Source organism: Delphinus delphis, chromosome X (genome assembly GCF_949987515.2).
Source record: "Delphinus delphis chromosome X, mDelDel1.2, whole genome shotgun sequence".
Taxonomy (NCBI): Eukaryota; Metazoa; Chordata; class Mammalia; order Artiodactyla; family Delphinidae; genus Delphinus; species Delphinus delphis.
In genome coordinates this window covers 3,294,818-3,318,612 of record NC_082704.1, presented here as the reverse complement: position 1 = coordinate 3,318,612, position 23,795 = coordinate 3,294,818, and the positions used below count along the sequence as shown (strand labels likewise).

Below are 23,795 nucleotides of genomic sequence, written 5' to 3'. Positions count from 1 at the left end.
CAGCCTCCTGAGACCTCGCGGGGGTGCGAGTGGCAAATGGATCCCTACAGAGCCCGGCACAGTGCTTGGAGGGCGGTCAGGGGGTGGTCTAGCTCTGTGCGTCCCCCCTGCATCTTCAAGTGAGGCCTTGATTGCAGGGGCTGTGGGCCACCGCAGCGTTGCAGGAAGCTCACGGTAGCAGCGCAGCACAGGCACGGGGAGGGCAGCAGCGGGGCCTGGCCAGGGGATCAGCATGAAGGCTGGTGTCCAGTGATGGGGCAGAGAGCCGGGCTGGCCAGAGCAGAGGCGGGGGGCAGAAAAGAAAAGCAGGGGCACAAGGTGGCTGGCCTCTTTGAGGAGGAGCAGCTAGGATAGCTGCCTGGAGGGGGCCGCCTGCGCCGCCATCAGAGGATGGCTGTGTGGGACTCTTGTGGCGTTCTGTGTCACACATGCTAGCGCTGGGCGACTGGCCCCGAGATGGGCATTTTCTCAAACAAGCATGCCTTTGGTCTATTGTAAATGAAGATAACGTGTGAGAAAAGATAACGAAGGCTGCGTGGAGACTAAGATGAGAGTCTCGGGCCTGGGTGGGTGTGAAGTCGCGTGTTACCCGCGTGGCTCGCCTCTCTCTGACCCCAGGGCCTGGCTGTTAGTAATGGTAGCTTGATCGCAAAGCGACTGGAATCAAGTCCCACAAAACAAGAAAATACCCAGTAGGTCCAAGGCTAAGAGGGGAGCTGTTCTCCACCTCCCAGCGGCCTCTGGAATCAGCAACAAACAAGGCAGCTTCCCTTGTTCTGGGGGCCTTTGCCATCGGACTCCCACACTGCCACCTTCTCTCTCCTTCCTGGGGCCAAAGTCAGGAGTGTGTTCTGAGCCGCTTCTGTGTGGGTTACCGAGCACCCTCGTGTGTTGCAGACACCTGGCTGCCTCCCCCGCCGCCCCTGCCTTGTCTGACTCTGTCGTCCCTGTCCCTCTGTCCCTCATCCCTCGCATGTGCTCACCTCTCTGGTCACTCACTCTCAGGTCTCGTCTCTCTCTCACCTGTCTCCTACCTTCCCTCTTTGTGCACTGGGGTGGTCACCACTGGCACCCCTGATGGGACGGCTCCCAGACTTCGTGGGGAGGTCATGATGAAACACGCAGGCGTGGCAGGAGTGCAGAGTCTCCAAAAGTCCCCCGCCCAGAGCAAGTGCCCTTCCAGCCAGTCCCTGTAGGATGAAGCCCAGTCTGTGAATGAAAAGGGTCGGGTGATAGTGCCCCAGGCAGAAGGGACAGCACATGTGTGGCATCTTCCAAAACCTGGAGTGTTCGGGAATGCAGGAAGGGAGAAGAGGCAGGACTTGGAGAGGGGTGACCAGGGGAGGCAGGACTTGGTGAGGGGTGACCAGGGGAGGCAGGCTGGGGTTAGACCACACAGGGCCTTGAAGCCAAGGTCAGGATCTTACCTTCAGGCTGGCGGGAAGAAGCCACTGGAGGCTGTTCAGTGGCGTCTCGGAGCCTGGCTGGGGCTCAGGACCCAGGCTGGTGGCTGCTGTGCAGAAGCTGGACCGGGGCCAAGGGGAAGCAGGGGGAGCTCCCCAGACCCCACCCCATACCCCCTTCGCCCCTCAGGTGGCGACTTCCCTCCCCCATCTGCTTCGCTCCACGAGGGCAATGCCAGGTCTGGGCTGTCTGGGCTGCGGCAGGTGCCCAGGGCAGCTTGTGAGCTGAGCACGGGAGGGAGTGGGTGCTGTGGCCAGAAGAGTCAGGCTGGGAGGCCCCACGGCCCGGGAGCACCCTTCGCATCTCTCTGCTCCGCGCATCGACGGGTGCAGGAATCGGCTGAGGCGGGGGGCAGCGCTGGCGTGGCCGGCAGAGGCTTTGTGAACAGGGATGGGAGCCAGTGGCCCGGGCCCCTCCCCCCGCACTGCCCCCTCCAGGGCCTTCTGCCTGCGCCCATCCTGGCTGATGAAGACACGTGGCTGCCAGGTGCTGGAAGTGCCGGTTTAACAGAAGGGTTTTCAGTTAGCAGCGTGACGTACGGAGATTTAGAAATGGAGGTGCAGGGGGTGTGCGGGGCCATGGCCATCGATGCTGCTGGGTGGTGGCCTCAGTCGAGGCGCGCGTTGGGAGCACCCGCTGGGGAGGATGGCCAGGCCACGGCTCGCGGGGAGGGGCCCCTGTGCCCGCGGCGGTGAGGGCGAGGGGCGGGAGGCAGGGACCAGGCTGGGGAGCGGCGGCGGCGCTGACCCGTGTCTCTGCCCGCAGACGCCCATCCACCAGAACCTCAAGGAATTGCTGGCTGTCCGCGCGGAGCTGCAGAAGCGGGTGGAGGACCTGCAGCGGGAGGTGGCCGCACGCGCCTCGGCCTCGTCTGAGCGGGGCTCCTCGCCGTCACACTCGGTCACGCCCGTGCACACGTCGGTCTGACGCCGCTGTCCCTGCGGCCCGGGCGGGGCGCCTGCGACTTGTCCGATTAAGGCCCGTGCCCGCCGCGTCTCGACGGCGCTTTCCACCAGTGACCGACCGTGTGCTAGGGGACAGCGTAAGTGCTGTTGTGCCGTCAACACCCTTTTCCCTCCTGCCAGCGCTTTCCCAGGGCCGAGTGGGGGACACTCAAGCGAGCGGAACACAGGGCTCAGGCTCAAGGTGGGGAATCCTTGTGAAAAGCCACCCCACTCCCCTAGAGGCCGTGGCCAGCCCCATGGCTCCTTCCTGCTCTCTGCTCCCCTCCAGGGTTTCTCAGTTAACTCTGTGCCGGGGAAGACAGGCCGTTACCGTCTTCCCCAGGGTCTCCTCGCGCCAGGGGTCCTCCGGTACCACTTCCTGTTGTGTACATATAAGGTATTTTTAAAAAAGAGAAACATGCCTTTATTTTCCTACGTCCTTTTTTTATGTTTAGACTAGTCACCCAAGGAGGCATCTGCTTGACGGGACTGGGTGAGGAATTTTCAAACCAAGCTCATGCTAACTTTTATGTGGTACATTTGAAGCACAATTTGAATGTGGCCACTTAAGGCCACGTGTTCTGTCCTCACCCGACTCTGGGACCTGCCACTTCCCACTGCTGACAGCTCTCTGTCACAGCGGGTCTGCTCTCGCCTGTTATCTGCTGTCTGAAATAATCGTTCTCGTTTTATCGAGATCCCTTCAACTCGGTTTATTCCCGTCACTGCATGTCGGTGTTTTAAAGCAACAACTGTGCTGTGACTTCGGATGCCGAAAGCAGAGCACTCGCCTCCCTCCGTTTCCTCATCTCAGAGCCACTCGGGCCTCTCCTCCCCGTCTCACACCTCCACTCACTGGCTGGGCTCTGGGACTCCATCAGTCTGGGCAGGAATTAATTGACCGTCAGCTGGTCCATCCACTAGAGCTAGAGCTCTGAGCTGCTCCGCGTGGCTCGTCACGCAGAATCTTGCACATTTGCGCCTCGCCCTCCTCCTCCTGGTGCCCAGGGCCGCGCCCATTCCTGCCAGCCCCGCCCGGGACCCCAGCGCTGCAGGAATTAAGCTTGCCTTTGAGTGGGGGGAGCTCATCGGGTCAGACCTGCATGCAACTGCCTTGTAGTATCTGGTTGGTTTCAAATTCCTGGATGCTACCCCAAGCCCTACACAGGGACCTGATTTTTGAAAACATCCTTAAAGGTTTTTTACACTCAAATACTTAGAGAGTAGATGTTTTTTCAACTTGGAACCTTCTGATTCTTATAGAAAATTATCTGGTATCTATAAGGTATCAAATATTTATTCAAGGTAATTTGATAACCTAAAATCAATTCTCCATTTTTATCATCTGGGGGATTTGCTTCTAAACTGTTTTAATTGACGTAACTTTTGATTCATGCTTCCCACATAGCTGAAACCTTATTTACGAAGGGATAAACTGGATTATACATTGACATACTGATTTTTTTAAAAATGGGGACCCATTTTTTCCCCAGAAATATCACATAATCCCCAGCTGCACTAAGACTGCCAACCTTGGTGTGGACTGGGGGATGCTTTTGACAGAGCCAGAGAGGCCGAGTGGGTCGTTCTTGCCAATGTCAACGTCCTGGGCCCTAGGAGGACCCCTAGAAGCTCCCATTCCGTTTGAAAGCAGCACAACAGATCATTTTCCTTTGTGTGTTCCTAGCACAAAACTGTTCTAAAACAACTTGAAGTACAGTTTTGTTACCTAAGCACTTCTTTTTTCAGTTTTATTTAAGTGTACTAGAATGTAAAATCTTTACGGTTCAGGTTTTTAAAGACTGGTGCAGTATTGTATTTGCGTCATCTGATGCACAGTATTTCAATCCGTAATTAAAATAATGTTTGCTCTGTGGTCTCATTTTTTGTTGTCCTTTTAAGTTTTTTTTTGGTGATTTTTCCCTTGTGGAAAATTAGTAAGCATTCAATACATGTCATTATATTATATGCCAAGCACAGTTAGTACATGTAAAGTACCCTTACATGATTTAATTCATTTACTAAGTTGTAAGTGCAATTTATCATAAGAGTTGAGTATTTTGGCTGAAATGGGTAACTATTCTGATTTTAAAATCTGAAACGCCCCTGCACTTTAACCTTGAGAAAATGCTAAAGATGTGAGGAAAGGACTGGACCCCCTGAGAGGCAGGTGTGGCCCCGAGGAAGCAGGGCCAGCTTTCCAGCCCATGAGTCCTAGATCTTAAGTGGGACAGACTTCTGAGAAGCCCTGGGGTCCCCCTCCCCCTGCCCCAGAGTCTCCGGAGGGAATGCTGGCCTTTACGGGGCTATAAGAGGCCTGGACGAAACCACACCAGCCCCTGCGGACCACCCTTCTTCTAAGGCCTGGTGTCCCTTTCCTTCTCCACGCAGCAGTCACTGCAGCCGTAGGCCCCGGCAGCGACGCCTGAGCGACTTCTGCACGGCAGAGTCACGTGGGGGCTGGGTTTGAGGACTCGGTGCTATTTTACTACAAGGCCGCTATGGCAGGAAGGCGCCACCCACCGCAGTGTGAAGCCCAGCCAGCGGCCCCGCATCTTCCTCACGCTCTCCTCTCAGTTTGCAAGGCGCACCGTGTGACAAGCGCAAGCCTTGTCCGCAGCAGAGCTCGCTGCATGCGTGGCCCCGGCCCCGCTGCGCTTTCTCGGGCTCAGACAGCCACACGTCACCCAAGTCGACCCAGGCTACTGGCTTTCTTTGAAGAAGGCAGAGCAGTGGGCTTAGGAGTCGCGAGTTGGGGGCCTGCCTCTGCCCCTCCCTACCCCCGTGACGTGGGGCACGGCCTTAGCTCCCTGTGCCACGCAGGGGACCGCCCCCCGGGAAGCCCCACACGAAGCCGCACAGCAAGAGGGGAAGTGCAAGAGCCCTAACCCTCTTGAGAAAGGCCCTTGGCTGGCGGGGAGGGGAAGGAGGTCGCCTCCATATAATTAATTAGGAAAAAGCAGCATCGCTTAACAAAGGGAGCGCCTTCACACCGTCAGAATACAGGGGTCCGTTAGGCTCCCTTTCGTTTAATGCGAACACGAGAGAGCTTACAATTCACAATTAAACACGAGCACAGAGAAAGTACCGGGGATCCTGAGGTCAGTGTCAGCCTCTTCTTCCTCAGAACTGGTACTGACCCCCACCCCAAGCAGCCGAGGCGGTGGGCCTGGCGCTGCTCTCTGGGTGCCACAGGGGGAGGGTGCCCAAGCCGGCTAGGCTGCCCTGCCTCCTTCCCCCAGGGGCTCGGAGTTGCTATTGTAAACACTGAGCCCCCTCTCCCCGCCCCCAGTTAAGCTGACAGTGATCAGATACTGTCAGCTGGCCTTTCTAGCTCACTCACGGTCTCCACTACCGCCTGGGATGGGCAAGCTGGTCGGTGCAGCCTCCAGGTGGACACAGCTACAAGAGCCCCCGGGCATCAGCCAGTGTCGGTCCCCCACACCCCGTCCCAGGATGTGAGCCCTGCAAACGGGTGGGTGGGTGAGTGACTTTCAAGGCCTCTCCAGTCACTGGCACAGGGCTGGGTGCTGGGCTCTGGGCTTGCCACAGAGGGCACCGAGATAGACAAGAGCGTGATGGGTCTCTCTTAACCAAAGTCAGTGCTACTGAGAAAATGGATTTGCAGAGGGCACTGACTTCACATCACAGATAGGGTCTTCACCTCAGATGAGCCTCGCCGCAGAGCTGAGGTGGCCCACCGGGGGCGCCATGCCTGGCCATGCCCAGAATCACATGGGCCACGTCACTTCCTAGTCACTGCCATGACTGTGACTTCTCTATAAATGTCCAAACTTCCCAGTGGCTGGGAGAAAAGCATCTTACCACACACAAGTGCTGCCTCGTCTCCTTCTTTAAAATGCCTGGGAACGTTGGTGAGCAGCCCTCCTAACGCAATGAGCTTCCGAGCACCGCCCTGATCCCTACCCAACTCCTGTTACTCAGGACACGGCCCCTCCCTGGGCCCTGAGGTCACCCTGTTTTGCATTCATAGCTTGCTGTCACCTAAAGTCCCTCAGAGCCGCCTCCAGCCCAGCAGCAGAGGGGTGGGGACATCAGCCCTGGCCAGCCTGGCAGGGACGAGCCTGGCAAAGCTGACAACAGCCTGTCCCACGAGGGCAGGGCGGGGAGGTCCTGGGGACAGGCTGACCTCACCAGCGACCCCTCTGCTGCTCACTTCCGGGAGCCGCACACGATCCAGCCTGCCCGGCGTGAGCCTGCAGGCGGGGGTGTCGGGGGGCCCACGGCATGCCCTGTATAACACGAACACACGAGGCCATCTAAGCTGCGGGGTCTGTTCAGATGTCAACTGTCTCCCTAAGAAGTCGGAGTTGCCTCATCCCGACCTAGCGGAAGTGGAGGGGCTGACACAGCAGTCCTGCAGCATGTGAAGGCCTTCCTGCTGACTCACACGATGCTTCCAGAAGTGCTCTCTGACACCGCAAACTCGTTATCCATAGACGGGGCTCTAGACTCTAGCTCAGCCCGACAGCAGCGCTCCCAGGATCAGGACCACACGTGGGCCTGACAAATGTTCCAGGAAGGCAGCTCTGCTCCAGCCAATCACGACGGCGGCCGCCGGTGCGGGTGCCCGCGGGCCCCCACGCGCTGTCCGTCAGAGGACAGGCAGGGTGACTAGAGACTCGCCGAGTCAGGTGAGCTCCCACACCAAACCAACGTCCCTTTCCCCTCCCCTCCCCACCATGTACATCTTTAGGCAACCAACGGGCATGCTTCAGGCTCTGATGCTCATTCTTGACGTCTGTAGCTTTTGCTACCAAAATAAGCACACACGCCCCCAGCCCCAGTAGAAAACTCACTGAACTAATCGTGTCAGCCTGGAGACCACATCCGGTCCCACAGCATCATACGGGAATTAGGCCTGAGAGCCACAGCCTCCTACACATCCAGAAGATTCCTGAACTCTCAAGGCAGGGATACTGTGACATGCACGTTTTCACTTAAATGAAAAGCCACCACTTGCACCAGCGCTTAGGAAGCCCAGCGGCATAAGGGCTGGAGCTGGAACGAAGGACAGAAATAAAAACACCCCTGGGTGTGGCATGTGAGCGGTGTCACCCGGCGCTCACCGGTGTGCTCCTGCGGCTGAAAGCCGCCCAGCGAGGCAGTGCAGCGTGCAGGGGATGGCAGGGCCCTGGGTTCAGACTCTTGCCCTGCAGCACGCGTGTCCTCTGGCTGCCCTCCGCTCGGTCTCCCCCTCCCCAGCTCACTAAGGATTTCCGCAGCAAGGCTCTCCGGAGGCCCTGCGGCAGGGCGGGCGCACGAGCCAAACTCACGAACACCCAGAGCTCGTCCGGAAAACTGAGAACGACAAGAAGCCAATGACATCGAAGGAGCAGCGTGGCAGCCGTGGGTCCAAACGAAACAAGGAGCTGGGTCCCAAGCAGCGGCCCTGTGTGCCCACAGCCTGCCTGGCGGGGCAGGGCCTCGCATCCTCAGCCCCTTAGATCCGGGGCGGCTCCGGCGGCAGTGGCTCCGCGGACTGCGTCTGCAGTGCTGAGTATTTCACTAGGGACAGGAGAAACCCGTCAGGAAGGAGTCATGTCCACCCCACACGAAGACACAGAGACATGATCATGTCCTTTCCTGGGCACAGAAATCCGGTTCCCTGCGTGTCTGTCCCAGACAACTGGCCCCTGGCGCCCGCTGTGGCCCTGGAGACGAGCTCGGCCTCTACTTCCTCATCTGTAAAGTGGGAATGGTCCCGGCACAGTGGCTGGGAGCAGTTTTTGCGATTTTTTTCTATTTTTTGGCCACGCCGCCTGGCTTGTGGGATCTCCGTTTCCTGACCAGGGATTGAACCCGGGACCCGGCAGTGAAAGCACCGAATCCTAACCACTGGACCACCAGGGAATTCCCAAGGGAGGAGTACTTTAAATAAAGCACGTAACACAGCACCTGGCCCATGGTAGGTACCAACACAGTGGTGGCCAAAACTTGAAAACATGAGTACAGTGACTGCAGCTGTAGAGTCCCTTTTCCCACGTTTGAAACCCAGGGCTAGCGAATCCATCCGGCATCCTATCCTAAGCGACCGGATGACCCCCCCCCCCCCCCCCCCCCCCCAGCCAGCGCGCCCATGGCAGCCCCGGGCGGTCCCTCCCAGCCGCAGCCTCAGCGCCCAGCCCAGCAAAGGCACGCCTGGGCTCCTGCCTCTCCCGCCCACCCCGGCCTGGAAGCCCTTCCCCGGCCTCCGCTGACGACAAGCGGCCTTTCCTGGTCGCCTCGTTGGCATTCTGGGGCCACAGGCTGCATCTGCCTTGAGAGGTTGGCCACTCCAGGCCGGCAGCCTGGCGTCTCGCAGCCTGTAACCGCTGGCGGCTCACCGCAGCCGGCAAGTGCCTGACGATCACAGGACGGCGGGGGTGGGCCTCCCTCTTGCGTGTGGCAGTTTTCAGATGGAAAGGGCCCGGGTCGAGGTCTAAAGGATCCCCACAGCTTCCGCCGGCATCTGGCTGGCGCGAGTCTGTCTCCGCGGGCGGGGAGCAGAGGCTGAGCCCGCACGGTGAGCAGACGGCCCTGGCTGTGCTCCCCGTGTCCCTGGCATCAGCCCATCGTTCTGGCTGGGAGTTCTAGAAATGGCCACCTCTGAGCATCCCTGCTTTCCTAGCCCAGGTCTGCTCGGTGCCGGGCCCAGCCGCTAGGAGGCCTTCAGCAAGACAGTGACCTGGAGGTCCTCACCTTGGGGCTCCTCACACACAACGGCCTCCGGGTTCTCCCCCTTCACGTAGTCCGCACTGAGACCCTCTGCAAAAGGCAAAGGGCGGAGTTGGTGACTGACGCGGAAGCAAAGGGTCCCCGGCCACGAGGCAGAACGCCTGACCAGGCCCTCCGTTATGGTGAGAAAGCCCAACCCCCTTGACGAACTCAGACCCCTGCAGCCCGGGCCACCCAAACGTCTCTGTCCCCGCATCTGGGTGCAGAGCGGCCGGGAACGTGTTGCCCTGCCCCGGACCTCTCGTCCTCCCCCCGATGTGACATGCGGCAAAGTCCCCGACACCCATCCCCATTGGCAGGTGCCACCACGTTGTGAGACTGTGGGCCACACGGCAGCTCCGCCCAGCAGAGGGGCACCGGATGGCAGGGCTCAGCGCCACCCCTGGGTCCATGTGCTGGCCCAGGAGCCAGGGAGGCCAAGAGGGAGCCCGGCACCGCGTGAGTGACTGATGGAGAAGGGGCGAGGCAGATGGCTGGATGGGCTCCGCTGGGCAGCAGGAAGAAGTTTGTCCCAGCCCCAGAGTGGAGGGCCCAGGACCCACGGACGGCTGCTCTGGTCCAGTGAGTTATTTGGGCTTCCTCCCCACCTGCGTCCAAGAGGGACCTGGGGACTCTACAAAGCAACCTCTGCAGGCCAGCACTCAGGCCACTGAGTGGACCCCACCCCTGCCGCTGCGTGGGGGGACTCAGAGGCCATGCCTTAGCCCTGGATAAGCCGGGGACTGGAAGCCTCATCAGAGCCCTGGGCCTGTGGGAAACTCGGGCCACAGTTCTAACCAACCGACTGAGCAGGCGCCAGCGTAAGTCACTCCGCCATCCCGGGCTGCATTCAGGCTCCTCACCTGCCTGCCCTGGTGCTCGCCGGGCTCAAGGCGGGCGCCAGATGGGCCCAGGGAAAATGCGGGTGTCGCTTGGCGGCAGGTGTGGGGTGGGATGGGTGACAGAGCCAGCGGAAGCTGTTCCCAGCGGATGGGCCAGGGCCAGGAGGTGCGCCCTGAGCCTCCTGATCTCTGCGCAGCTGCCTGCGGGCAGGCCTCTGGGTGCTTCGCAGGGGTGACCGCCAGTGGGCGTGAGTCCTGAATAGGACCTCCACGCCCGCCCCAGCACCCCGAAACGCACGTGGAAAACTAAAGATGGTCGTGGTTTCAGCCAGGTCGGTGAGCACAAGGGGACGGGGGCGCGGGGTGGAGAGCTGCGACAAGGAACGAGAGAAATGGGGAGGGGAGGGGAGGGGAGGGGGGGTGGACATGAAGTGTAGAGGCCAAAGCGGAAGAGGAAGATGAGTAAGTCAAAGCACGTCGTTACCTTGACCTTCTGCTGCATCTGAAGGCAAGACACAAAGCTTAGGACCCTGGAGCAAGAACTCAGCCCCCGGCAACAAGCCACGTGGGCTTTCCACGCGACACGCCGACCCTTGGCGCTGAGGGCAGAGACATGGGGAGCAGAGGGTCCCCCAGGCCGGGACCCCTTTGGTGGCAGTCAATACCGCAAGCCCCCGAGCACCACTGCGGGGTCAGGCCCTCCTAGCAGTCACATGCCATCCCCCAGGGCGTCCCCGTGCACCGGGTGCAGGGCAGCTTCTGCTCCACCTTCCCTGACTTACTTCCCCGAGGAGATGGTTGAGGCCACTCTGGGCGGACGCTTAACAGAAAGCGTGGGCATGGGAGGTCCTGTCCCCCAGCTTCTCAGGGGATTAACCACCCAACGGACGTCCATGGGGCTCCTCCTGATGCCAGCCCAGCCTAGGTGCCAGGGACACATCAGTGGCTGAAACACACACAGCCCCCCACGGAGAGCGATGGGCTGGGGGGTGGGGCAGCAGCCGCGGACACAAGCCCACAAGCCCCGTCCCGCCCCAGCGGTGGCACGGCGGGGCAGCAGGGGGCGCTGTGGCAGCGTGCAAGGCAGACATCTCCTCTGGCCCACAGGCTGGGAGGGCGGAAAGGCTGCCTGGGAGGGGGTCCCAAGGCCTGAAGGAAGAGGGCTGCTAGGGGAGTAAACGGGACGCCGGGCGGGATGCTGGAGCAAGCGGCGCCCACTCGGGGAAGTCAGTGCGGCTGTGGACAGGCTTCTGGGGACGCGTCCACGGGCAGGGAAGAGAAGGGATGCGGTTGGAGCCAAACCATGAAGGGCTGTGAATGTGAAGCCCAGGGGCTGGGCCGGGAGGAAGTGTGCATTTGAAATGGGTCCCGCAGGCTGCTCAGAGCAGGGAGAATGGTGGGGGAGACCGGGGCAGGCGGGGGGCTGATGGAACCATCCAGATGGAGGACCAGGGCGGTGGAGAGGTGCGGCCCAAGAGCAGAGCTGCGCACGAGCCCCAGGAACAGGGACCCCGCTGATGTCACATCAGGGGACGTAGGACCCAGGAGGGCTGGTGGGATTCATAAGGGGAGGCGGGAGCGGATACAACTTACACACTTGAAAGAAAATGTTGGTAGCACAGCGGGCGGACACAGAAGCAACGGGGGCTTTTTCAAATGTGGGGATGCGCCGCACTCAGTTCCCTTCTAAGGAAACTGGGGGTGATGGTGGTACTCGCACGAGTGTCCAGCTGAGGGGCTCAGGACAGTGTGGGTTTAGCAATGACAAGGACATCACCGACAGACTAAGGGAAAAGGACCGGGGGGAGGGTCACCCGGGTCACCCACCCTCAGACGGAACGGGCGGCTGGGAGAGGCCCTCAGGTTCTGTGAGCTTCCTGGGAGCCCGTGGGAGCCCCCGTCAGCCCTGCAAGCACGCCGGGCCCCCTGGCCTGGGCCCCCGGCACCCAGCCCAGCAACATAACACCCTCACCTCCAGGCCAGCCCCCAGAGAGAGAGGTCACATGCACGTCCTCCAGCCTTGCTGCCACAGGGCTTTTCACCGTCAGCTACGCCCCTTCTTTTTCGTTTGTTCTCTCCCAAACGCCACACCAATCGCTCAACTCTATGTACTAAGGCCTTCATGTTCTCACATTTTATTGGGTTTTGCCCGCTAATCCAGTTTGCAAAACCTCACATCTGTTTGTTTCAGGAAGCAAGTGTGAAAATGTACTTTCACCTGAGTGCCCCCACCAGGACAGACACACAGTCCAGAATCCATCTATTCTTGGCTTTGGACATCAACCTCTTTCTCCCTCCTTGTTCCCATCTACTGGCACCCCTTCCCTTCTAGACTCACCGCTTCCCGTCTTGAGTGAGTTCCTTCAACAATCCCCTCAGCCTCTGTCTCCTCAGCTATAAAATGAGGGTGCCCGGCACGGCTGCCCCATCGGGCTGTGGGAGTGCTCGGGGTGGTGACCCACACTCAGTGTCGGGCGCTGGCGAGCGTGGAGCGCCTGGGAAGCCACGCTTACTATAAGTTTAGGCCCAGCTTTTCGTTTCTCGTTTACCCAACATGCGTTTTAAAGTCTCAAAAGCCATCCCGTGGCACACGAGCCACTGGCCCAGCTCTGCAGTGGGCATGTATTTGCCAACCGTGGATTGCACGCATGTCACTGTTAGGGTTACAATGCTGAACTGGGGTGAATGGTGGCCGCTAAAGGCTATGTTCACGTCCTCACCCCTGGAACCTGTGGATGTGACCTTCTTTGGAAAAAGGGTCTTTGCAGATGTGACGAAGTTAAGGATCTCAAGATGGGATCATCCTGGATTTAGGGTGGGGCCCACACCTAAATGACAAGTGCCCTTTAAGAGACAGAAGATGACACAGACACAGAGGAAAAGGCCACCTGAAGACAGACGCAGAGGTTGGAGTGATGCAGCCATAAGCCAGAAGAGGAAGGAAGGCTCCTCCCCTAGAGCCTCCAGAAGGAACCAGCACTGCTGCCACCTTGATCTTGGATTTCTGGCCTCCAGAACCATGAGAGAATAGATCTGTTGTTTTAAGTCTCTTGAGCTGGGACAAGTGATAGCTCTAGGGCCAACCCAGCCTCCAGCAAGTGGGTGGGAACTCAAGCAGGGCAGCCGCGAACAGCTGTGCAGGTCGTGCGCTGAGGTGTGAACCCTGTCCCTGGAGCACCGCTATGCACAGCCTGTGGCGCACCAAACACAATGGAGACGGCAGCAATGTCCACACACAAAGCATTCTGGGACCCAAGTCGTTTCCTGGGAAGCTCAGGTCCAGGCTAGAATTAAGTGCAGAGGCCCAGAGCAAGGGAAGGGGAAGCCTCACAGGGGATGGTCCTGAGCTGCAGGAAAGAGGAAAACTATGGCTGAGTCAGGGTCTCTCACTTGAACTAAAAATCGCCCGTCTTCAACCAGAGACACTCTTGGCAAACAGCAACACATCGACACTGTGCTTATGAAACCATCGATAATGGCATCCCCACGGGGCTCCCCCCGACACGGGCTCCCCCCGACACGGGGCTCCCCCGACACAGGGCTCCCGTGGGTGGGCGTCTCAGACACATTCCATCTGTAACTATTCAGTTCACACACCTCGGATAGAGTCACAGCTACAGCCTAAAATGAAAGCCGCCTATGTTACGAAGCTGGTGTGTAACGTTGGGGGGGGGGGGACCACACTCTCCTCTTCCTTTAAAACAATTCATGATTCTCTGGCTCACGGGGAGAAGCGGGGGGCGCTCAGGCAGCGGGCAGCGGCGCCTTGGGATCTGAGAGGGAGGGGAGGGCTGCCAGGACCTCCGAGGTCCCGGGGATGCCTGCCTTCTGCCTCCGAAGGGCCCAGGGTGAGGTCTGGGGCCACGTGGATATCCAGGGGCTCTCCTGTTCTATGAGAAACCCAGGGCTCACCCTTGGAAGATCAAGGTCACTGGGCCCAGCCCAGTCCTCTCTTCCAGGCCGCTTTCACTTCAGTTTGGCCGACGTCTGTCCCCAAGGGTTTTAAAAAGTGCAGCACCACCTCCACCTCAGCCCGGGGAGATCTGCTGAGGAGGTGTCTTGGGCAGGCTGTGGAAGGTTACTGAATCTTAACTTGCTCGGGGTTCTGCCCCTTCCCCTCCAAAGCCCTGGCCCCTCTGTTCACGTCGAGCAGCGGGAGGGTGCAGGCGGCCGCAGGGCAGGTCCACTTACGCTGAATGCTGAAGCAGAACTTCTTCTGCTGGTAGGAGATGTAGCTGGAGACAGCGCCGATCAGGGCCATGGCCAGAGCGCTGGCCACGCCGGCAATGGTGCCGGTCTCTGCTGACATGCCTGGGGAAGGCAGAGAGGCGGGGTCAAGCCCACGACACCACAGGGATTGGCCCAGGCACCTGGCTCCCCTCTACCCGGCGAGCTAAGCTGGTTCTAGGGCCCGTGACCCCCAAGCCAGTGTGCGGGGCTGTGCCACTTATACCGAAGGGCGGAAAATGACACAGTGTGCCCATGGGTCTACCAAGTACTTCCCGTTTTCCGTAAGGATTTCCATTTTGAGCGGCTTGAAAGGTGGCCGTGGAGGCGCCGCAGCCTCCACCCCGCCAGCTGAGGCTCAGATAGGCCAGCGGGCTGCCCCTGGGGCCACTTCCCCGGGATCCAGAGCTTCACGCTCAATCCCTTTAAATGGCTGCATTCCTCTGCTGATGGCCTCACTGACGGGTCTCTACCAGGAACCGTCACGGGAGGGTCGGGAAGACCAGCTCTGAGACGAAAGCGGGCCAGTTTGTGGTTTCCAGCGGAAACCTCGGGACTCAAACTCACCGGATCCTGAGTCGTCCTCGCTGCCATACTGGCCATCACCTGCAGAAAGGACAAAGCCGTCAGTGTCCTCCGTGACCACCTGCTCGGCGTCGGGAGGGACAGCTCCTTCCCGACTGGCTGAGCCTTCCGGGTCCACCTCTGCCCCAGGCCCTGCCAGCACAGCCCCTGTGGGCTCTGCCCTGACTGTAGCAAGACCTGCTTCCTTATGCCTGTCACCTGCCAAAGCCCAGGTGGGACGTTTTATTTTTGAAGTGACAGCGACTGTGCACCGAGAACGTGTTACATCCTGGCTCTTCACACGCAGTCCGCTGGGGCAGGTGCGCCCAGCAACCATCCCCAGCGATAGCGCAGGGAGCAGAGGTGCGCAGGTGGGGGACTTGCCGGCAGGTGGCGGAGCTGAGCCCACGCCAGGCGAGCCTGCCTCTGAGGGATAACACTGCGTAGGTCCCATGCATCTAGTGTCCCCTGTAAAATATATTTATCGTTTACCTAATTATAGAAACACGGTGATGTAAAACTTTGTTTTAAAAAAGGACGAAAGACCAGCATGGAAATATTTCATCATCCTACTACCCAAAGAGATTTACAGTTAATATTTCAATTTCTTTTCCTCCTGTCCTTCGCCCTTTACCTGGTTTTCTTCAAATCCAGGTGCTTCTGCTCATGTAACTTAGGTGCACATACGGCGCCCTGACGATATGCTACAGAATTAAGTGGTAATCAGGAGTTTTTTAAGGGCCATCCACTTCTGGCTTGGCCTAGAGTTTGAGTTGTTCTTGGAACATAATCCAATGCAGGCTGACAATCGCCTATCTAGGATTTTGAAATTCAAAAGGCTCTGAAATACCACAGAGATGGAGAACAGATTAGCGGTTGACAGGGGTTAGTGAGGGTGAAGACGGAGGGAGTTGGCTGTGATGAAAAGAGGGAAACCGGAAGGATCCCTGTGGTGACAGAAGTGTTCTTTTCTTAACTGCAGTGGTGGCCACACAAACCTACATGTGATAAAATTTCATAGAACGAAACAGACACTCTCTCTCTCTCACACACACACCCTGCCCAGACAGCAGCTCCCTAACAAGACACCGGTGCCATTTAGGACATTAATTAGCCTTGAGCACCCCCTTCACAGGCACCCTCTTCTCCTCAGGACATAATGCTCATTAATGGAGGGAGCCCATGTTCCCAGAGCCCAGGGTTCTTGGGGGAAACTGCTCTAGTGTGCTGGGGGGATGTAGGTGCATGAATTGTAACAAATGTACCCCCTCCGGTGGGGCATGCGGCTAATGGGTAGGCTGGGGGCGTGGGGAACTCTCTGTACAATGTGCTCAATTTTGCTGTGAACCTAAAATTGCTCTAAAAAATAAAGTCTTTTTTTAAAAATAAGAGTCTTGGGGGAGAAAATGAGGTCTGCTATGTTCCCACCTGGGACTGAATCCTCGAGTTAAATGCAGTTTACAGACATCCATGATTGGAAATGAATGGTTATTTACAAAACAAGGAGCAGTGGCGTTTTCAAAAACACAATCACTGCTGTCGGAGGAAGCAGAGCAGAGAGGAGGACATGAGTCACCCTGTGCATTAACGTGTGCACAGCGAGGTCACTCGTGAGGACTGGCCCATCACTGGTCCCTTCTGCTGCGCCAGAGGCGGCTGTCATCAAGGGTAGCGGCTACCCCTCACAGGCGTCCTCTGCTGACGTGTTCATGTCACTAGATTTCCAGATAGGAATGAGCAATTCAACCCACTCTTTGGTTCGCCTTGAGCTGGAATGAAGCTGAGTGTTCCCAAGTCTCCCTTTCCCGATTAATCCTTGATCACGAGGATTCACAACAACTTGAACCTCACAATCTGTATGGCCAGGAGCTATGAGGGTGTTACATGATCTCCAGGGGCATCTGGAGAGCTCTGGCTCCCCCTGGCCGTCAAAAATATTCAAATGCTCAATTCTTCAGTCTCTAGGAATCCCTGACTATCTGACCATCTGTGATTGGACAAAAGCATTTTTCTAAGAAGATGACAAATAAATGTTACTCCCTCCTCAAAAAGAAATGTGACCCCATCCTGTGGGTCACTCACTGCTCAGATGGGCACGTGGGCTGAGATACTAAGAGGTTAAAGAACAATTGGAAAAGAAGACCCCAGGCATTCTAGATCCTTCCATCCCTTCTAGTTGCATGAGCCTGAAGTAAAGTCAGCCACCAAGGCTTGCCACTGGAGTTAGCCAAGCCAATGTCACAGTTTGGATCCCTATTTGGCCACTGAGCTCCATTTACTTCCTCTGAGCACAGGCTGAACCCAGCTCCTTTACGAAATGCACGCCATGCAAAAAGTGGTATTGGGCCAACTGAGGCCCCACTGGCATAACAAATTTATCCAAACCAACACCACCAATGGGAGTACGTTTCCAATAAATATAAAATGGATGAAGTCATAAAAGCACTACAAGAAAATGCAGGACAACATTTATATTGTCTTGGGGTAACGAATGACTTCCTAAACCTGGCCCTCAAGCCAGGAGCCTGAAATGGAAAAGATTATATCAAAAGTCAAAACCTCCATACTAAAAGCACAAGAAACGAAAGGGAAAAATGGATAAATTGGACTCTGTCAAAATTAAAAACCTTTGTGCTTCATAGAACATCATCAAGAAAGTGGAAAGACAGCCCACAGAATGGAAGAAGACATGGGCAAATTCTATATCTGACAAGGGATGAGTATTGAGAATAAAGAACTTCTACTACTCAATAAAAAGGCAAATAATTCAATTTTAAAATGGACAGAGGATAGGAAGACACTTCTCCAGAGAGATATACAAATGGCCAATAAGCACACGAAAAGAGCTCAGCATCCTTAGTCACCAGGGAAATGCAAATCAAACCCACGACGAGATACCACTTCACTCGCATTAGGATGGCTACAATCCAAAAACGGTAAATAGGTGTTAGTGAGGATGCGAAGAAATTGGATCTTTCAGGCAATGCTGATGAGGATGTAAAATGCTACAGCTGCTGTGGAAACAGGTCGGTGGTTACTCCCAAAGGGAAACACAGAGTCACCACAAGACTGAACAATTCCACTTCTAGGTATACAGACCCAAGAGAATTGAAAACACCTGACCACACAAAAACTGGCACACTGATTTCATTGCCGCATTAGCCGTAAAAGCCAAAAAGTGGAAACCACCTAAAGGTTCATCAATTGATGAATGGGTAAATAAAATGTCTTTGGAAGGTATGAAAAGAGATTAATAATCCCTAATGTAAAAGGAGCCCTTACACATAAACGAGTAGAAAATGGGACAATGGGCGTGAATAGGCAATTCACACAATATATTAAGAGTGTCTAATAAGACAGAGGTGAAAAGTGTTTCACTTCTTGGATGCAAAGACATGGAAAATTTATACAGGATAGCATTTTGTACTAATCAAATCTGCGAAGATTACAAAACTAAAATACCCAGTGAAAGTGAGTATATGAGCAAACAGACAGCTGTTTCCTTCCTAGTGGTGGAATGGCAGCTGGCACAATTGGAAAGGAATGCCATGTGGCAGTACACTCAGAGAGCGGCATCTTTAAAAATTTACACCTCCTGTGACTCAGCAGTTCAAGTTCTAGGAATTTGTCTGACAGACAATTAAGGTTTTATACATTTGGCGATGAGGAAGTTCATCCCAGCACTGTGCACAGTAGTAAAAAGCTGGAGGAAAAACCCTCTCTGTACAAATATAGGCCCTGGTTAAGGAAGTCGCAGTGAAACATAATATTACGCAGTGGTTGACATGACTTTTTAAAGGACTCCCTAATACAGAAAAAGATATTCGGGGTATTATTGAATTTAAAAACCTGGTTTTAAAAAGGTAACACAATCCCATTTTTGTAAAAATATTTACGAATATATACCTTATGCATAGAAAGAGTACTCCCTAGATGGCAAAACAATAAACAACTATTTTTCATAGAATGTTTAAAATATGCAAGCCTCACGCAAATCTATCCACATCTACTTTCCCACAACTGGAGAAATAATTCAAAGAGGTTATTTCACAGGTCACTGGCAGGACCTTCATTTTCATGGACAATATGTTTTGTATCCTCACCTGCCTTCTGAGTTCACAATTATACATCACAACTACATACCAAAGAGTCTAGAGTCGCCTTCTATTGTACTAGAAATTCCCCGGTACAGCATATCTCAGATTACAATTTGCTTTGAGTATAGACACCTATACATGTAGATAGTTATGGAATGCCAGAGCTCTAGGGACCACTGTCATAGCGATAGTGACTGCCATAGCTGTAGGGACTGCCACCATGGCTCAAGGGACCCCATAGCTATAGTGCCCACCATAACTACAAGGGCTCCTATAGCTATAGTGACCACTGTAGCTACAGAGAACACTGTAGAACAGGAGGCATTACCCTGTTGTCAACAGAAATGTTACCTCAGCATCTTCCAACATAAAAGACAACAACGCACACACTGATACGTATCAATCTTGAGTCACAACAGCCGCATGCCTGTCAGACAGGGATGCAATGCGTTGACGTGTCCCTCACTGACAACTGTGCAATTCCAGGCTCACAGCCAGTGCCTGACACGTCTGATTTGCCATGGGCATGGAGAGCCACGTGACAGTGGTAGATAACAGCTAGAACGGCCGAGGGGGGACGTTCAAGTGTTTCAGGACCTTTGTAAGTATGCTAGACTTCCAGCAGCCACAGCTAGGAGTTTGAGATTTTAAAAATTATCTTCACATTAAAAAAGTGGCAGCAGGAATGCAAAGTAAAATTTTAAAAAACTGAAAAATGAATAAACAAAGAGGGACAAACACTTGCTTCAAATGACCCATGGTTACAAAGTCAAATCGAACTGAAAAGAGTCAGCCAGAACATGGCTCCCTGAAAGTCTCCAAAGCCCATCTCCTCCATCCCCCACCTCAGGGAAGAGAACGGTCACCCTACCCTCTAGATAACGTGACAGGTGCCCCAACCCAACACTGAGCTGTACACCCCACCTACCTATGGCAAGCTCCCAAGACACCAGAAGTTATCTCAGAGAAAAGCCCTGTGTTCACGCTGCCCTCGTGCGTGCGTGCATGCGCGTGTGTGTGTGTACGTGCACGTGTGTTGGGGGCAGGGGCTCTGAGGGAGCATGTGGGTTTTTTCACATTCTAGAACACTAGAACCAGAGAGCTGTTCTTCACATCTGAAACATCCTATTTCTTCATGTTATGAAAGCTGAAAAAAAAAACAGAAATGGGTCCATAGAGAGACATAGAAAGGGCTGTCTGGCGGCAAGTCCCTAACTTTTTTCAGCTCCCAATAGAAGGCAATGTTGCTGGGGTAAGCCCTTCCACTTAAGCTCTTTTGCCATGATTATGTTCCCATCGAGACCCAATTCCCTGTTGCATGAGATCGACTTAATGGCTTGGAAGGGACCATGACAGCGCCCAGATATTTCGAGACAGTGACTGTAAATACAGTCAAAATGGAAGAGGAACGATTTCTTTAGACTCGGGAGGGAAAGTAGATAAACACAACGTGGTATATCTACACGAGGGAGTATTATTCAGCCGTAAGAGGAAATGAAGTACTGAGCCGTGCTATAACGGGGATGAACCTTGAATACATGCCAAGTAAAAGAAGCAATGCTATACGATTCTACTTAAATGAGGTACCTAGAGTAGTGAAATTCACAGAGGCAGAAGGTAGACTAGTGGCTACTAGGGGCTGCGGGGAGGGGAGACTGGGGCATAACTGTTTAATAGGTACAGTTTCCCTTTGGGAAGGTTCTGGAGATGGATGGTGGTGACGGCTGTACACTTTCGATGATTAAAATGGTAAATGTTATGTATATCTTACTACAACAAAAAAAATTAAACTCAGTAAGGAACCCTGGGGGCCTGGAAGACTCTAGAAGACTGGAGGTTCCAGGTGGGGAGCAAGCAGAGGCCTCAGCAAGGCTTCCCATGTGTGGTATTAGAAGAGAAACAAGTGGAATGAAAATTCAAAGGCAGGAAGCAGTCTGCTGAGTCTGTCCAGGCACCTGCGAGACAAGAGGGGAGAGCAGAGGAAGCTGTCTGTGCAAAGCCCTGGAAGGCAATCCAAGATGCAGGCTCCTGGGCACCAGAAGGCTGCAGCTGGAGGGAAAGAACACTGGAAGCTACAGCCAAAAACAGCTTCTCATTTAACCCTGGGAAGTAAAGGTGATGGGCTCCCGCTTCACACGTGGGGACACCTTCACACACCTGGAGGGGAACGTCTACATCTCTTTAGAGGTGTGGGTTTTGACTCTTGCCTCTGGTTTTAAGAACTGCATGCTTTGGCCTTAAAAACTACCATCTGGGAGTGAAGAGTGCTCAATCTGGTTCTAATATGAAATTTTCTTTTTTGACTAAAAACAATGGTGCAGTATTTTCTGCTAATGACATCCCTGCTCCCCTCCACGCTCTTTCCCAACTGAGGACAGACACCAGGAGCCAGAGGAAGATCAGGTAAGGCGTTCACTTCATGAACAGGGCTTCCGAGTACTTCTCCGCTCCGCCCGCCCCCCCCCTCACAAAACCACCTCGGGGAGAGCTGGGTTCACAGATCAGATTTATAGAGTTCACCTCCCGTAAGAGTGCACACTTACCCACCAGTTACATGAGGGGCACAGCCTCCCTCATCGTCCCCTTTGGGGTCCAAAAGAAAGCATTTCATGCCACGATGCCATCACTCATGTGGCCCAGAGGGTCGTCAGCCTAGCCAATCAAATGTGTCACTCTTCGTGGGAAAGCGTGGGCGGGAGGGTAGAGAGCAAAGCCAGGTGTTTGGTCCATCCTGGTCCCCTTCACTTCAGGAAACTTTTATTGGGGGTGTCAGGGATACACAAGGAAAAAGGTGCCTGCCTTCAGAAGCCCAATACAGCAGGAGTGAAAAAGCTACACATGACTCGGTGTGACTCAGTAATGACAGGGGCTATGCTGTACCAGCAGGATGACAGAAGTTCTACGAGAACCAAAGGCACGAGATGGGCGCTGTGCCACAGGGCCACAGAGGGGAGGGGCCTCCAGAGAGGAGGGGATCTTTGAGGTGTCCCTTAAGGGATCAGTGGCTGAGCATTTGCTAGACATGAGTGGGAATTCATCTGGTGGAAGAAAGGCATTTAAACAGAGGACCAGCATGTGAAGGCACAAAGATAGGCATGGACCAGCTCGTTCACATGTTTGGAGGCGAAATGAAGTTGACGGTCTAGGGCAGAAAGATATGTCAGCAGGATAAGGGGCTTGAACTTATCTTATAGGCATTAGGGAGCCACTCAAGAGATTTGTTGTTGTTTTGGCTTAAAAATTTTTTCCCAACAATTAAGAAAAAGTTCAAACATTCAAAAAAGTTGAAAACACTGTACAGTGAACACTCATATACCCACCATCTGGATTCTATAATTAACAGTTTACATTATTCACTTTATCATATGTCCATCCATCCCTCTATCCATCCAATCTTATTTTTGTGATGCATTTCAAAGTAAGTCTCAGACATCTGTATGCTTCGCCCATACACATATTATAACCTAGAATTCCATGTTTGCTTGTGATTCCTTTTTTAAGGTAAAATTTACGTATAATAAAATACTAACCTTACATGTACCATTTTGTAAGTTTTCGCAGATGCATACACCTGTGAAACCCATACCCCCACTGAGATACAGAATTAACATCAGTCCAGAAAGTTCTCTCATGTCCCTGTCCAATTAATTTGCATTCTCCCCCCAATCCACAGCAGCCGTGGATCTCATTTGTAACATTAGAAATTAGTTTTACAAATATTAGAACTTCACATGACTGGGCTCATATAGCATGTACTGTTTTTTTCACTGGCTTCTTTCACTCCGCATAGTACTTTTGACATTTATTCATGTTATTCTGTGTAAGTCATTCCACTGTATGAATATATATCACAATTTGTCTATCCATTCTCCTATTGATAATTAGGCTGTTTACAGTTTCTTTTGTTGTTGTTTTGCTATTATAAATAAAGTCATTTTTAGAATTCTGTTATAAATCTTTTTTGGACATAAGCTCTCATTTTTCTTAAAAATAAGTGAAATTGCTGGGTTACTGGGGAGGTCTATGTTCAGTTTTATAAGAAACTTTACATTCACGCCAACAACGTACGAGCATTCCAGTTGCTCCACTTACGCACTAACATTCAGTATCTGTCAGTCTTTCCGATTTTAGCCATTCTGGTGGCTGTGTTGTGATAACTCATCATGGTTTTCATTCGCATTTCCCCAATAAAGATTTTGAGCATCTTCATATAACTTCTTTTATGAAGTGTCTCTTCGGCTCGTTTTTTGTTTGTTTGTTTTGGTTTTGGTTTTTGTTTTTTTGTGGTACGCGGGCCTCTCACTGTTGTGGCCTCTCCCGTTGCGGAGCACAGGCTCCGGACGCGCAGGCTCAGCGGCCATGGCTCACGGGCCCAGCCGCTCCGCGGCATGTGGGATCTTCCCGGACCAGGGCACGAACCCGTGTCCCCTGAATCGGCAGGCGGACTCTCAACCAGTGCGCCACCAGGGAAGCCCTAGGCTCGTTTTTTAATTGGGCTGTTTGTCTTTTCATTATTACACAATAGTTTTAAACAGAGGACTGACAAGATCGTGTTCCTGGTGATTCTCTCTGGCAGCTGCATGGAGGACAGGCTGGAACCAGGAGACCAGTTAAGAGATTAAGGTAATGACCCAAGGGTAGGTGATATGGGCCTGGGCTTGAGGGGAGGCAAAGAGAAGGAATATTCCAAATTCCAAAGATACTAGCAGAGAGGATGTCTGGCATGAGGGGTTGAGGAGGTCAACGAATCCTCTTCTCAAACAGCAACTATAACCCTGGACAATCAAAGACAGCCATTTCAGGAAACAGATTTAGTTCCTGTGAGAACACCTGGAATCTGAGGCCTTTTCCCCCAGGGTTGCTCTCATTTCCCCTTCTCCCAGGTCTTTCAGCAGCTAGTTTAACTGGGGAGAGGTGGACAGGCCATGGAAATCAGCAAC

General features: G+C 54.2%; 2 protein-coding genes across 7 annotated transcripts in view; one reads left to right on the top strand and one right to left on the bottom strand.

Moving 5' to 3' along the window:
- MTMR1 (myotubularin related protein 1) overlaps positions 1-5,602 on the top strand; it is a 96,639-nt gene extending 91,037 nt beyond the window's left edge. For all 4 annotated transcript variants that reach the window (XM_060002354.1, XM_060002353.1, XM_060002356.2 and 1 more), the window contains one exon: positions 2,230-5,602. In XM_060002354.1, the coding sequence (XP_059858337.1) occupies positions 2,230-2,391 (162 nt within the window). In that variant the 3' untranslated portion in view covers positions 2,392-5,602. The remainder of the gene's footprint in view (positions 1-2,229) is intronic.
- A 269-nt stretch (positions 5,603-5,871) lies between these two features.
- Positions 5,872-23,795, bottom strand: part of CD99L2 (CD99 molecule like 2) — a 109,713-nt gene continuing 91,789 nt past the window's right edge. The window contains exons 8-12 of one of the 3 annotated variants that reach the window (XM_060002357.1): positions 14,762-14,800; positions 14,159-14,278; positions 10,452-10,469; positions 9,111-9,176; positions 5,872-7,937 (exon numbers count right to left, since the gene is read on the bottom strand). In XM_060002357.1, the coding sequence (XP_059858340.1) occupies positions 7,873-7,937; positions 9,111-9,176; positions 10,452-10,469; positions 14,159-14,278; positions 14,762-14,800 (308 nt within the window). In that variant the 3' untranslated portion in view covers positions 5,872-7,872. Of the gene's footprint in view, positions 7,938-9,110; positions 9,177-10,451; positions 10,470-13,184; positions 13,315-14,158; positions 14,279-14,761; positions 14,801-23,795 lie in introns of those variants that run through there. The other 2 variants (XM_060002358.1, XM_060002359.1) reach the window with 2 other exon arrangements.